Source organism: Drosophila grimshawi, unplaced genomic scaffold, assembly GCF_018153295.1.
Source record: "Drosophila grimshawi isolate 15287-2541.00 unplaced genomic scaffold, ASM1815329v1 contig_311, whole genome shotgun sequence".
NCBI lineage: Eukaryota > Metazoa > Arthropoda > Insecta > Diptera > Drosophilidae > Drosophila > Drosophila grimshawi.
The window spans coordinates 14,918,809-14,935,268 of record NW_025063098.1 but is presented as its reverse complement, the minus strand read 5'-3'; the positions used below and the strand labels follow the sequence as shown (position 1 = coordinate 14,935,268).

The window sequence follows — 16,460 nt, the reverse complement described above, 5'->3', positions numbered from 1 at the left end:
GGAAATTGCTACTCTGCTACTTCAATTATCATTTACGATGGTCGTAAAGAGTTCATTCCGGCTATCATATTTGTACACATATTCGTTGTTGGGCTGACGTATTCCACTTTATGGACCCTTCAAAATTTTATGAATGACTCACCTATTACATAAAGTAAACGTACACTGCATTGTTGTGGAAAATTTTCAATGGAAATGCAATTTGCACATGCACTCAGCAAATCCATAAAGGTCCAAAACATTCTTACATATATACCTCTGTAAATAACTACCTAAGTATTAATTAAGGTACACAAACATTTCTGGACGTAAACTTTTATTTGTCAACATTGATTTCTAATCTTATCAGAATACCAGAAAGACCTTTGATTTCCTGTACGCCAATAGTTTTCAAAACAATGAGAAATCTTGATGGTTCGGTCTTGAAAGGCCTGCAAATGAACTGTTTGCCTTATTATGCAAGCCACGACTCAATCGTGAAAGTAATAACAATCATTTATAAATATTGATTAATAAACACTAATTTGAAAACAAAACGTTTTTGGCTTGCCCAAATACACAAATAAATAAAAATATTTATATATATCTATATATTATATATATATACAATAGGTTGGACGATCAGTCAATTCATATGCTTTTGCAGCATGCAAAATAAATAATTTCATATATCTCATTAAAAATCATTAGAGGACATATTAATAAAAATACTCTATAAGCCTGGAATAATTTTATTTGCAAAATGCTTCTCTTACATAAACTCTTCAAGGATAACTTGAACTTCAAGTTTTTAAGGCTTATCAGAAAAGAATTTTGCTCTTTGGCCCCATTTGATTTTAAGGATGTATCATATCTGCAAGAACATATCATTTATGGCTTGTCTAAGTTCGTTTTTTTCTTGCTTGTATTTGCAATTATTATTTCCGTTTTAAGCTGTATTCAAGTTATCGGTGGCATTGGAAAAAATGTTAGATTACGTTTAAGCAGCGTAGTGGAAATCAACGCAAGTCAAACGGACAGAAAGCCACGCGTCCGATATCTGATGTCTTGTTGTCTTGTGGGGCTTGGAGTTTCTTTATGCAAACCAAATACCGGCAATAAGCCAAATGAACACACAACTATTTATAGGGGAACGGAAAGTGTGCTTATCAGAATCGGATGTGCCGAGGCGCCATAGGTGCCCTAGGCGGGTTGGGGGAAGGGCTATAGCTGATAGTAGCGTCATGGGCTTGTAGTAATTAATAAGAATTCATCACAAGCATTTGACAGTGCAAATAGATGGCAATTGCAATCTAGAAAATGAAATGCCAACGATACCAAATATCAAATCGTTTGGGTCATGTGCTTGATATCAACAGCACAGTGAACGCATGCAAGCCTCTCATTATGATATGGCGAACGACAACTATTTGCTATATGAATACGGAAAAGCCCACATCAATCACATAATGTAACATTTTGGCATTAGCTGCTGGGAGACACCCTGTAAAATATATATATTTATATATGAGTATATATATAACAGACCGATTGTTTTTATGACACTTATACTATATGGTTGAGGATCCAAAATCTTGGAGACCTCTACTATTAATATGAAACTAATTCAGTTATTTTCAACTCTATAATTCATTAATATGATGAATGTTATAATTCAAATTGAGATTAACTGGTAACTATTAAATATATGACTCATTTTTCTATGGCTTATCAGCCTTAAATATGTAGTGACTCCCGTGACTATCAAGTTATATAGGTCATCTGAATTTATTATTATTTATTATCTATAACTGACCTCATAAAATTGCGGAAACATATTCTTCACACTAGTTTATAGTTCATAGTTCGATATACAAAGGTAGGCTCAGATGATTTTACATATTAACTGCAGACCCATATCTAAATCATATCTAAATTTTTACACAAGTTGCACCCAACGAGCAAGCCGACTAGCACTTATAAATAGCAGTTGAGGTGGTCTCATTTAATAAAAAAAAGTTAAAAATGATAATCAAATAAAACATTGACTAATTTGGCTGGAACATCGAAAGCTAATCAGTTGGTGAACGTCAGTTTATTTATAGTCCGTTAGCAAAATAAAACAACTGCTGATTGATTAAGATCGGTAAAAATGACAGTTCGCAATCGGGCCACTTTGTTTTCGAGTAACAACTACCAACTGCACCCCGAGCGAATCAATCATATTTACTCACGGCTCTGCGGCTACGGCAAATGTACAAATATATACTTGTAGATATTCACATGTATATATAGCCCAAAGCTAGTACTCAGACAACTCAACACATGTTCACAATTTATAAAAAAAAAAGAAAAGCAACAACAGCAAACATTGTGCATTTAGCGTCGTGCTGTTCTCGTATTTCTGGCTCGTGTTGGGCTTACTCGAATTATTCGTTTGTCTCGAGCACTCAACTTTTAAAGCAAACAACGAAAAAAGAAAAAACATGCGACAAATGTGAATTGATTTTGCCTAGATTTCTGAGAGTAAAAACAGAATATTTGCGCTTCTTTCTGTTTGTCTTTAATAATTTTGCTTAAAGGTTACACTTTAACTATGTTTTTTTTTTCTTCTATAAATAAATCCAAAATTGTATCGACACAGATAGTCTCGCTTAGGTCACGGTTTCATATATATTTCCATGCTGCCTTCGATCGCTTTAATAACAAAGTATTTATACTTATTTGCTATTTATAAGCCCACTTGCTTCATTGCCATTTATTGAGTGTGACACTTAAGTAAAGTGCTCAAGTTGACATGGAGTAATGTGGACAAAGCCTTCCCCAAGACTCTTCTATTCGGTACGATAGCAATTGTTTTGAAACTAAAAATCCGTGTAGCAATTGTCAAGACGCTCTGTCTACAGTTCAGTTTAGACTATTTATAGGTGTTTATATATTTATAGTTGGCAATCAGTGAGCTACGTAGTCTGATAAGATTACAAAACGTTCAATTGTATTTGAGGAAATTTATAAGATATCAAGCCTCATTGATGCGACATAGGTGGGAAGCACTTAGCAATTTAGCAATTTATATAACGAGCCAGCTGTTTTCCGTTTTTAATGATTTCGTTTTAATAAATCGGTTTTAAATCTAATAATTTGCATGCAACTTAAATGTCCATTCATCATTCACGTAACTAATTAGGACCAGCTTTGCCACACCTAATTTTATGTTATTTATGAATTTTTAATGCATGCATAACTTAATTTTAGATATAGATGCGTAACCAAGCCAAGTGCCAAACACCCTTTGCCGAAACCAACCAGACAGGAATGTGCACGCATTTATTTTTCAGTCCCAACCCTATCCTATCACCCTAGTAATATCCGCTAGCTGGCAAAATGACAATTCCAGTTTGTCACATTCAATTTGTTGCTGTCGCAGGCAAGTTCAGGAAACCGAGAAACGAAAGGAAAATAAATGCGAGGGCGGTTTTTGCCTAAGTTGAGTTACTAGTTGTTTTTTTAATCTCTCTTTTGGACATAATCATTTGCATTTGAACATGGGAGAAAGCTGTTTCTAGTAAATGAAATTAATAAATCTTTACTTGAATAGTTTCATTATACACAGTACAACTACTCATTTGCATAGATTCAACACCCATCTAAGATTTTAATATCAATATTTTATCAACAAATTAGACGATTTTATTGTAAATTGATTACCACATGATTTCTTGGAGATATGTTAGTAAATATATCTTTCACTGTTTAAGATTGATATATGTTAAAGACATATAATTGGAGTTATAGTTATTATTATGTTATATTGTGCAATAATAATTAAGTTTGCAAATAATATTGCCTCCATTTATCACTTCTTTGATATATCAGAGTATAAATTGAAACAGTATTAAAACAAATATATATTTTTAAATTTAATTTTAAATTAATTTTTCATTACCTGCAGCATGTTGCAATTTTAATGAAAAGCTTAAAATATTAATCACTGGCGTCCACAACAGAAATTCGTTATTGAATGGCTTTTAAATGTAAAATGTAGTTAAGATTTGTGGTAAATGTACTAAGATTTATGGCCGTTGGCAAATTAATATAACTTGCTTCAGGTATAAATTAAAAGCAAGCCAACAGTCAGGATATTTTTTAATATGTACATTTTCTTTAAGAATATTTGACTGCGTGATGCAACTAATGGTGCGAAGCACTTAGCAAAGTTTGAAAACTTATGCAATAGAAACTTAAGACATGCAAACAGTGTCCGACACTTATTCGCAATTATTTTTATTTAAGACTTATATAAAATACAAACATAACAACATACAACTGCAGGACATAAGTGGACATAAGTTTGGCAATATTGCTTCTTTACTTTCTGCAGCTTCAATCTCAACTTAAAGCTGGTTATATCAATAGGACATGTGAGTAAAGAAGCACTTTGACATCGATGTTAAAGCAATGCGTGTATTTAATGTGTGAAACCATTTTTGCCATATGGAGTCAAAATCATTTAAGGCGAACCAAGTACTTATGTAAATAAAACACAGTAAATATTGAGGTATCTGATTTCTATTCCATATGCTGCACATGTTTACACACATGTAGTGAAATACAGTATAACTAAAATCCCAAAAATGTTTATTGTCTTGTGTGTGTTTGGCAAATATTTGTATTTGTATTACGTCTCTGGCCACGTTTCGCTTGTGGCTGTGCTTAAGTGGATTTGGCAGTTGCTGAAAAAAAAACTATAATAGTAAATGTAGCTGGTCGTAACAGCAGTAACAGCAGGTCGTTTCGTCCCGTTTGACATACGAGTTGGCTTGCATACATCCAAATGCATAATAGCATTACGTATACGCGCAGTGTGTGAGCTGAAGTGCTGAACACTGGAACGGTTTACCAGATGTCACAAGCCATTGCGATGTGAAAGTAACTTTTAAAATTGATTGGATACGTGCGAAGCTAGCGAACACACTTTAGAAAATAAATCAGCTTATTAATACTATTTTGTAAGTGCAGAATGGAGACTAGGTGGATTGTATATAGTCAAAAAAGAAATTAAAGCAAAATTCTTAGGCACGCCAAAGTTCGGTGTCCAAGCAATTTAAGATTTTACTATAAATTTAATAAACCGAATGATGTTGATAAATATTTTTGTTCAAAAGTTTTGGGCAAAATAAATTATTATTATTATTAAATTATTAGTGAATGCTGATCAAGAATAAATGGGGTCAGAGACGCATCCTACAATGTGCCAAAAATATTATGACAATATTATAATTCTTTCTACAAGGGTAAATAGTTTATGTTTGTAAAACAGCTCATTTTTGCATTGTAAATTCAATTTTATCGCTGCGCATTTAAGTCAAAAAATTGAATATTTACACTAGAATGCGCAAATAGGTCACAGAAAGTATTTCCCATCCAAGTCAAGTTAGCTGGGATGCAGGTCCATAATTACAAACGGGCGTTTTTGATATATAAGAGAATAGGGAGTTTTATTTTGTTATAAAATAATATTATTTTATGTTACAAAATGTTAAGCGACAAATATTTTGTGCTTTTAGCTTAATAGAGAAAATCCTTATTAAATATATTTGTGATTTAAATATAAAAATGCTGTGGCAGCATTAATTAAGAAAAAATATATTATACTAATGCGTAATTTGTACAATTAAATCATAAAACTTAAAGTCATTCATTGTATATTTCTTTATTATAAACTAACTCTTGAGTCTTTGAGTCATGAATTTCCATTTATAAAAATTAACTAGTAAGTCAAATGAAGAAGCATAAATATGCAATTGGTATTGAATGGCTACTTTATTTTAAAAGTCCACCAATTGGCGTCCAATTTAGCAAAAAACTGAATATAGATAATATAGATAAAGGAGTCGTTGGAAATAATATCAATATCGGTGTCAAGAGCTGTCTAGATTGTCAAGCATGGAAGATTGAATGAAATGCAATACTTGTAAAAATACAATATGACTTGTCCATTTTTTGCCCGAGTCACAGCACAAGGACATAAGCTGAATTTTTGTCTAGACAGGATATTAATGTCGAATCAATTTTTTTCCTGTGAAGAACGTTGCGCCATCAGAGTGCAATATTTGCTCCAAAGCGAAGTGTTCATCTGTCTTTAACAGTTGTGGCTTATAAAGCTGTCAGCCAGTCGACTTGCTTGTTGCGCAATTATTTGCAGCGCCTTCAAATGATTTTCAAGTTGTTTTCAATGCAAAGGCACAAGTGGGGAATTCATTGACCACTTCATGGCATTTCTCTCGGTATCCTATCATTGAAGAGTTTGTCTGTCCTTTTGTTAACTATTTGTTTCTTGTCTTTTTTTTTCTACTTACCACTTTGTCACAAAACGGCTGCTGTTTGTGGGTGGATTTTAGTTTGATTGCTTTGCGTATATGCGTTTGAGGTAAACAACTTTGTAGATTGATAAGCCACCTTTTTTATTTTTCAAGCATTTGAATTTATAGCACTTTTATGAACTGCAAACATTATTTGATTTATTCGATAAGCAATTTAGCTATTTTTATTGATGATTCAGCAATTTGCCTTTTATTGTTAAAGAACTTCTTGTGACACCTCAAGAGTTTACGGAACAAATATAAAATACTGATATCAGTATATCACAATACCACTCACAATCTCGCGATCCCAAAATAATTTACACTGGGTTTTTTTGTTTGTTATTTTTTCGTTTTTGTTGACAACTTCTATTCACGTTACGCCGCTAAAGTTAACCGAAGCGCGCACTTCCCGCTAAACTGTTATTTTTCGACTATTATTGAAAAGATATTGAAAAGCTTGGCGACACTTGTCCACACTTCACCAATGCCCAAACCATAACACAACAATGATAAGAAGCGCCCGATAACAGCTAACATTCTGGTACTGATGTAATATTCCACTCTGTTGATTACAGTGGAGTTAACAGAGCGACTGTTAGCGAACTGTTAATAATGCTGTTATCTTTTGCTTAGTGCTGATAGGTTCTGCAACAGCCCCAGCAGCCACGCCCCCAAATTGGCGTTTTGGTTGATTTTCTAATAAGCATTTGGTGTAATTGCTCGGTTGTGTAGATAGTTACCATTATATAGATAAGAATCGGTATTATGTTAAAAGCTTGGCGATTAGTAAACACTATAAATGAATTGACGCAAATTTATGATGTAGAAAGTGTAATTCTGATTCCCTAAGCTCATTAAAAACTTGAAATAGGGTATAATACAGTTGTGAAAAAGTTGTAACTGGCAGAAGTATATCTATGTTATCTATCAGCAGTCATCCCTCTACGTGAACCTACCGATCTCAGTGACTATAAATGCTATAGACTCAACATATAAGTTCTCGTTCACTTTTAGCGGTTACGGTTGATATCTACTTATCGATAACTGCATCCGCTTCGCGAATATCGATTCAAATCGATCTCTGATAGCAACAAAAGACACGATTTGAGAATTATAGCCTAAAAATACGTGAATGTACCATGATATAATTAAATATCAAACAAAAATACACAGGTTCATACTGAACAAACTACTATCAGTAAGCATACTATGTATTCAACAGGGTATTTTCTAATCGAGCTCTCCCTCGACCAAACTTGCTTAGATAGAATATATAATATTTTACTCTGGCTTGTTGTATTTATTGGCTTACATTAAACTATTCTAGGTCAGAACATAAAAACAGATCTGCACACTAAATAAAAAGCGAAATATTATATTTATTTATTTATATTTTTGTGTTAGCTGTTGGCTTTTGGAAAAAATATTCATATCGTAAGTACTTCCACCTGAGAATATGGTGCACTTGCTCTTGTTTTAAGTACACACAATTAATAGCATGTAAACGCACTTCTGCGGCACTTTTCATAATTCTGCAGCAGCCACTGAGTGCCGCATAAAACACGCATGAGTCTATTGTCCTTGTTGTTTTACTTGGTTGTCATACCCTGAACCCATGGAAAATATGCAAAATGGGTATACTGAAGACCGCTTTAATTATGTAACAAACAGCAAGAAGCATTTCCAAATCATTGATCAACAGTCGAGTCGATCTAGTCTACCTTCATTCTTCGAATTGCAAAGTTTTTCGCGTATCTACAAGTGCTATTATCGAAATCCGATTCCAGTAATCGTCTAAAAATAATTCGTAAGAGTCCAGAAATCCTGTACCAGCTTATGTTATCCGTAAGCCTCACTGGAGACTGGCAACTAACGGCTAAGAAAATGATGATTGCAGATTGGTCAACAGACTTACACAGTTGACGAGATAGTTAAAATCAAGAAATCGGTAGAAATTTAAAAACAAAATTTCATTTCATATTTTTTATATAATCCTCATATTTTAGCTGGGTTGAATATTTTATATATTTGACACACAGAAAAAAACTGTAAAAGTATATAAAAGAGCAGTGAAATAGTTGACAGATGATGCATACCTGAATCCATATTTGTAAAACTAGAAACCGAATTTTAATAAATTAAATATATTTAACAATTAGCTGCAGGGTATCTCCTAGTCAAGCTCCCTCAACTAGAGCATTCTTATTATTTTTTTTTTTTTAATATGCAGAGTGTGGAAGCTTGCTGCACTGTGTCTGTGATGTAGTGCGATAGGAAATGGATTTCAAGTGTGGCTAGCACTTATTCGTAATGTGTATTTAAATGCTCATGCATCCATTGCATATACGAGTATAGTTGTTTGCATTTATATTCTTTTGTAGAAATCTGTGCACTCATTCCCATTCCTCGTATGTATGCATTTTATTCTATTGCAACTGAGAATTGAAGTATATTTTAAACTTAGACTGCCACATTCATTTTGGAAGGAAAAGTGTTGGGTGTATATTAAATATAATAATCTTCAAACGGATTGCATTTTCTAAGAAATCAACGATTCGAATCAACAATCCGCTACTATATAAAGAGTCAAATAATCATATAATAATACACTAAATTTATTATTCTTTTTAGTATTTAGGTACTCTATCTAATACAAAATATCAAGTCGTAAAAAAGATTAGTACTCACTTTTAATTCTGCTCATCGATACTGCATTTAGTGTTAGCATTTAGAATGTTTTTTATTGAAATGTTTTTTATTTAAATTAAAAGTAAAACCCAAATTAAAAATAAAATATTTATTCATTATTTTGAAAACCAAGCAGGCAAGCAAAATTCGCTGTTTCTGTAATATTGACAACACCAAAGTCAAATCCTTGGTCCCAGAACTAAAATAAAAAGTTAATGGTTACTGATGACGAACACAAACTTCTCAAAGGATAGCAGATATCTGGCCAACATTGCCCAGTTAAAGCTATTCCATTTTCGCTCAACAAAAGGGTTCGGGACATACATTGATACCATTTGCAAGATGCAGTTTTACGGCTACAAGCGACCTTTTCACTTTATTCGTATTATTATTAAGTGCTTAAGGCTGACAATGGGTTAAAGCTTTACAGAGCAATGTGCGAGTGTGTGTGTGTGCAAGTGTGTGTGTGTATGTTTCGAGATGTGTCTGTGTATTTGTGTGTATTGGACTTGTACTCATAAATAAAAAATGAAAGTAGCTAAACATTTATCATTTAAACATTTATTAAAGCTACATAAGCCGTGCCTAGCATTTCAAGGTGCATGCTACGCTCTCTCCCCTTGTGCAGCTATTCCGCTCTTTCCGCCTGTCTCTGGTATCTGTTGCTGTAGCTAGCGCTGTCTAGATGGCATCGCCGTCATCATTGATGGACTTGAACAAAATATCATAGACGTGATTGACAAGCTTCGTCCACGATTGCACTTGACTCTCGTTTAGATTGCAGGCAGCAGTGAGCACTTCCAAAACAACTTCCTTGAGATTCTATTAGGAAAATAAAATATTTTAAGTATTTGAATATATACATAAATATAGTAGATATGCTTACGTTGTAAGACTCCTTAGATATTTGGCGTGGTATGTGGTTAACGGCCACCTTGGTCCAGATCTCTTCCAGCTTCTCCTCGGCATCATCCTGGCCGAGCACTCGAATGGAATCGTCGAACACACGAATTATGCGACTGGCATGCGCCCGGAAGCGTGAATTGGTCTGCAAATTGATTTTAGTTTAGTTTCATATTTCTTTGGAGTTTAGTAGTTGTCAGTTTCACGTTTCACTTACGGGCAACTCGGCCAGGGGCACATCACGAAATGGAAATTTCTCCAGAGAGGACGGATGACGATTGAAGAATGCTGTCAAGATAGCAGCTCCCGAATCTGTTGGTGTCGCCACGGGTATTTCCCAGGTCTTCTTGATCATTTGCACCTCATCGTTGTTCATATTTGCTGCTGCTGCTGCTCTTCAAAATGTAGCCTCGATTTTTTGTTTTTTTTTTTTTTGGGTTTTAAGCTGCAAAAGATAAACATTTATGTATCGTTAGATGTAAGTTTGTGCGCTCTTCTTCTTTTTCGTTAATCTCTCCCACTCTTAGTCTCTTTTTGTTCTCGCTCTCTGTCTCTGTCTCAGACAATTGAGATTGACAGCTTTACATGGGAATTGTCAGTTGCCGGGCAAACAATGAGCGCTCGAGCGCTGAGCTGACAACAATCGAAAATCAAAACCACAATAATGCTCAACGCAAGCACACAGTGGCTTATATAAATATGCGCACACCACAGGCAAAAAGTCAATGCCTTCGCCCTGACAGTAACCAAATAAGAACAGCAACAACAACCACAATAACAATAATATTCTTGAATCAATTAACGTTCATATGTCAATCGACTGAGCGACCAGGTGGCAACCAACCACAAACCGCACCCCCAAACCCCCACCAGCCCCTTCGTTGGTATTCATTCATGCACAGCAATAATATAACATAATAATCCACTATAGAGATGAGCGCGTGACTGAATTACAAAATAATGAGATGAAACGGAAATGATTATTTATCTAATTATTCATTACTTTGTTAGGTATACTAATCGAATAGAATTTATTTTTGTGGCATATACAAATTATTGTTAAACAAAAATACCTGCCCTTTAAATGAAATGTTTACAAAATTCGGCGTTAATCGAATTATAACAATAATAGTTGTCTACACAATTTATATTTTATTGGCCCAAGCAATTGAACTAATAAATAAACAATATAATCACGAGGACTATTAAATAACAACAATTTTATAGTGCCCATAAAAATACACAATTTTCATTAATTTGACTATTTGGTTCAAGTTTAATTTCAGCAATTAAACTAATAAAGAAATAATATAATCAAGAGTAGTTTTTTTTTACTATAATACAAAGTGGCACAAAGTGAACTAGAACTAGAACTATTCTAAGTTGGAGTTACTTAGTAAAATGCTTATGAGAAAGCACAGTACAATGCCCAATTGTACAACAATAAGTATCACATGTGAAATCTGTAAGCAGATGTTTTGCATTGACAGCTAAAAAGTGTGCAGCTCTAATGGAATGACAGGGCCCCTGCCCTTCGCCCTTTGCCACGCCTCTCTCTGTGCTCGGTCGCTCGTCTCAATAAGTGAGCGCTGAGCTTTCGTTTACATAAATGCTGCTGGCAGTTGATTTTCGCATTGTGAGCCACTCACTCAACGCTTGTTCCCGGCGAGAATAGAGATTGACAACAATGAGGAGAGCAGAACGGGCAATGGGATCAAATGCGGAAAACGGAAATGTAAACAGCAAGAGCAAAAATGCAGGCACACACTCACACACACACACGCACACACATATCATATGCGAGAGAGCAAAAGAAATTAAATCGGAAATGAGCTTGCAAACTATGGCAAATAAATGTAGCTTAAACTTGTTAAAGAACTTTTAACTTAATACATGTTGGATTTAAAATTAAAATATAAATTGGCTGACTATGCTTCAATTGTGGCTCATTACAATGCAAATAGCAATTGGAATTCAATTCCTACATAATAAATATTTATGAAGCAATTTGTGGACAAATAAAAAGTCGCACAAATTCATATTTAATGAGCATTTATGAATAATAAGTGGCAGCCAGAGAGAAAGTCGTAGCATAAGCTATTTTGCATCTGCAATATTTTTGATTTAATGACAAAACCACTTAAGCAACAAACAACAACAAACAAACACCAACAACAAAGACATCAAGAGCAACCGCAATAGCAAATGTAAAATATAAGAACAATTCAAAACGGCAACAGCAAAAGTAAACTGAAAGTTTATTAAAAATTTACAAGCTGACAGACCAGCCGCAGGCAACACACACAAACACACACACACACACACACACACACATCCACACACAGACAGAAAGACATCATGGGGAAAAATAACAAACAGATAGCATAACAGTGAAATGGACTCAAGTGCAGCCGCAGCAGGTGGCCATCATGTTATTGTTGCCACAATGTGGTGGAATCGGGGGAAGGAGGGAGCGGAATATTACACTCCGCTCAACTATGCAGCTCACCATGCAACTCGACTTACAGACACCCTGTAGAAAGAGCAAATTAATATTTACCAGACACCTTGTAGAATGTTCACGTCATAAATCAATAACTTTTCAAAATCAAACTTAAGGTGCTGAGAAGATTTTAATAACTAGAAAATATATTTATTAACAAACTTAATAATTGGAATAATCGTAAACAGTGATCTTTGTGAACCTTTAAGAATAATTCAAAGAATTTTAAGCTGGATGGTCGCTGGCAATCTCTCCCTGAACACGTATCCTGACCGGATTTGAAATATATCACAGTAAAATAAAAATACTTGATCAGCTAAATATATATATAAAATTCAAAATTTGGTAACTAGCATACTAATATTGCTTTTCAAAAACTAATTGCGCGTTGTAAAAAAGTATAGCTAAAAATTAATTTAAAAAATAAAAAAAAATGAAGTAAAATTGATGGCAACGACAGCTTCAATTAATATTAATAAAAGCTATATTGTTTATTTTTTAAAGAACTCTTTTTATAATTGAAAAAAAAGCATTTTGCTGAGCGTGTTTCCATTTCTTATAAAAACCATTACATAATAATTTAAAAATAATAATAATAATAATTAATAATATAATTGTAAAACTTAAATTGCTTTGAACAGGTGTCGTTGCAATTTTAACACTCAATCAAGATTTAGTTTTTTTTTAAGATGAGTTAGTAGCTTTCAAAGGTAAAACAAGTGATTAATTTATGGTTTTGTTGGTCATTCACACAAATTCAAAAAACTCGCCACAATCGATTAGTGTGCAGGGTGTAGGAAATGTGCCATCTCTGTGTAACCTTGTCTTGAAGCCCCTTCAGGCACAAAACGTTGGAAAAACCATCATCATCATCATCGTCAACGGCAACAACAACAACAACAACAACAACAGCAGCAGCAGCAGGCTACAAACATACATAATATCCTTCATGCCAAAATGTCCTGTGGCTTTTGTGGTTGATGTCGTTACAGGCCTGTGCCCCACTATACATACATATATATAGATAGATATATATATGTGTGCGTGTGTGTGTGTGTGTGTGTGTGTGTGTCTGTGTGTGTGTGTGTGCGTGATGCAGTCAAGAGTAAAAAAGCAGCAACAAATCAAGCGTTGCCTCGCTTCTGCCTTGCGTGTATTTGTGAGTCGTCTGTAAGGACATTGAGCGCTTAATTAAATTAAGGCAGCTTGATGGACAGCTACTAGACAACGAGACGCAGGCAACTGCCACCAAGTCTGACAGCCAACCAGGCCAACATGGCTAACATGGCCAACAGTCCCCTCCCATACCTCCCACACACCCTCTCGATACTGCTCACATTAAAACTAACCAATCATTCAGGTGTTGCTAAAGTGCCACTTTAGCCTTGCCAGCATTTCGTCCTGTGTGTGTGTGTGAGTGTGTGTCTGTGTGTGAGTGTGTGTCTGTGTGTGTGTGTGTGTTTGTGTGTGTCTGAGTGAGTGTGCGTCGGTGTGCTGTCAGTCAAATGTCATCAAGTGCTGCAATTCTCTATAAAAAACATATAAGTACATTATATACTTCATTGCATTCAAGCAACGATTATTGGCAAACGGTTTCAGCTTTCAACTGACTCTAAATAATTCGCTGTAAGCCTTAATTGGCCAGCTTCGGACAACAAAATCGTAATTTATAATTTTATATAGTAGTCAGAAAAAAAAAAAACATAAATCCTTTATGTTTACAATTTTAAATTAAAAGAAAATTAAAATATAGTAAAATTTAATAAACATTAAATTTGACGTTTTTAAATGAAATAATAAAAAATAATAATATGCTTTTCAAAAACTAAACAATTTAATCAAAAACTGGTTTATTTAAATGAAAACAACTTTGTTAATTTAAAAACTCAAACAACACTAAAACAACAGTCAGTCTCTATAAATATTTTATTATAAGCATAATAATAATACTAGTACACATAATAAATAAGATCTTTAAGCTTTGACTTAAATAAAAGTAATTTAAAATGAATTTTCAGCTTTCTTAAAATCCATCAGCATTGAGATTTTTTTGATCTTTAAGCAAAAAAAATAGGCAAAAAAAATAGCGGGAACAATAAAAAACAACCTCTTCAATTTAGTTCAAATCAAATAAATACCAAGAACGACAAAGAACAAACCTTTCCAATTGAATTATATTCAAATAAATCAAATAAATAATTTGAGTAAAAAATTGAATTGAATTTAATACAAATAAATCAAATAAATCGGTTAGTGCCCTAAAATCTATCACCTGTTTAGCTAAATCGAGTCAAATGTGATTTGGGAAGCACCTTAAATGTGCCCAGAGGCATTTAAATTTAAATTCGCATAGGCCAAGTCAAACACACACACACACACACACACACACACACACACTCGCAGACGCACACAGATGCAGAGAGACAGCTGCAGACATATGCGCATCGGAAGCATTAACGATAATGACAACAACAACAACAGCGAAACGACACTTGTTCGCAAGGACACCCGAGAAATCCATAAATTTAAAGCATGCTTTTGTGCGCCAGAGCGCAAACGGCAAACAACAACAGAAGCAAAGAAAAAAAAAGGAAAAAAAAACAGAAACAGAAGCAGAAGCAGAAACAGACAACTTTAAATCAGCTGTAGCCTGTTGAGCAAGCGCGGCACATTTAAAGAATCAAAAATCGCGAACAAAAAGAAAACAAATGCGAAATGCGTTCAGTTCTGCTCAAAGTTTGCAGTTGTATTTACAGTTACATTTACTATTTTATAATCGCACCCAATTCTTTCATAATTCCGCAAGCGAGTTCTACTAAGCGCTTTCTCTTCCTTTTTTTTCTTTTGCTCAAATTGTTTATTTTTTATATTTATTGTGAGTTTCGCTGCCTGCCGTCGGCGTCGTTATTCGCTATTGTCGACTTCACTGTGAACCGCGCGCGTTGCGTTCGAATGAGACACTGAGACTGAATGAGACCTGAGCGCGGCGTCGACCAAACCAAATCATTCGTTCAAACAGCGCTCTCTGCCGGCAAATACACTTGGCACACGCTGTGTGCTGCTGTTGTTGTTGTTGTGTGCGCGCCAAAAACGTACACACAACGTATAGAGAGAGAGAGAGAGAAGAGAGAGAGAGCGGGAGTGAGCGCACAGAGCCGTCGCGAACGGGGGTCTACGTTTGCTAACTGCGTATTAAACGCACATTCATTCGGCTCGGCTCCGATTGCGTATGCATGTCATGCAGGGACGCCCCTTAAGAAAATGCTAATATTCAGCTGCAGCTGCACGAGCAGCACGCGGCCACCTGTAGACCATCTAATGTGGAAACAAATGAGCTTTCGTGCGTGACAGCTGGCTTTTGTTGTTGTACCATTCTCAGAAAGCTTAGAGTCCAGCTTTGGTGCTGGTAACACAACCTTTTACCGTTTTATATTCAAAGTTGCATTTATTAGGTGAAATTTCGAATAATTTTGAAAGAAAATGTATATAGCTGGTTATAGCTGATAAGGATCAGTTGACAAATGCACACATACATTTTACACAACACATTTCAATGCAAATCGAATTTCATAATTTACAATCTAACAACTTGTGCAGTTTTGTTTCCGCATTATTGAATGCTAACTTATCTCACAAATCGCAAGTTATTTTTTAATGTTTTTTTTTTTTCATTTTGTAGCTGTTATCAGGCTATTGACGAATGTTTTAGAAAGTGACGCCAATAGTTTATCGATGGGTAGCAACAAAAAAATCAGCTGGAAGCAGCAAACTCAAGTGGCATTCAAAATAAAGTAAGTCGAATATAATCACAGCACTTAACACTTTTCATACACATATATGCAGTTATATAAAATAAGTCATCTGCACACTGTACTGTACTGAATTTTGATATTATTCCATTTATTATTTATTTTTATTGTTAGCACAACTCACTGTTTCTTTTTACGCCGTAGCAAGAACCACACTCAACGTTAAAATTCAAACTGAACAGAATTGTGGATCCGCGCGGCTATTTAAGCGAT

At 34.6% G+C, this 16,460-nt stretch overlaps 2 protein-coding genes across 2 annotated transcripts in view; both read right to left on the bottom strand.

The window, feature by feature from the left end:
• LOC6571759 (atrial natriuretic peptide receptor 1) overlaps positions 1 to 6,435 on the bottom strand; it is a 44,660-nt gene extending 38,225 nt beyond the window's left edge. Inside the window, exon 1 of the mRNA XM_043214850.1 lies at positions 6,339 to 6,435. The gene's annotated coding sequence lies outside the window, so the exon portion shown is untranslated. The remainder of the gene's footprint in view (positions 1 to 6,338) is intronic.
• A 2,940-nt stretch (positions 6,436 to 9,375) lies between these two features.
• On the bottom strand, positions 9,376 to 10,377 carry LOC6567337 (globin-2B). Its single transcript, XM_001994167.3, has 3 exons — positions 10,153 to 10,377; positions 9,919 to 10,080; positions 9,376 to 9,854 (listed from the first exon to the last, which is right to left on the bottom strand). Exons 1-3 carry the CDS (start codon positions 10,309 to 10,311, stop codon positions 9,714 to 9,716), a joined length of 462 nt encoding a protein of 153 aa, XP_001994203.1. The 5' UTR covers positions 10,312 to 10,377; the 3' UTR covers positions 9,376 to 9,713.
• Positions 10,378 to 16,460: the final 6,083 nt, after the last annotated feature.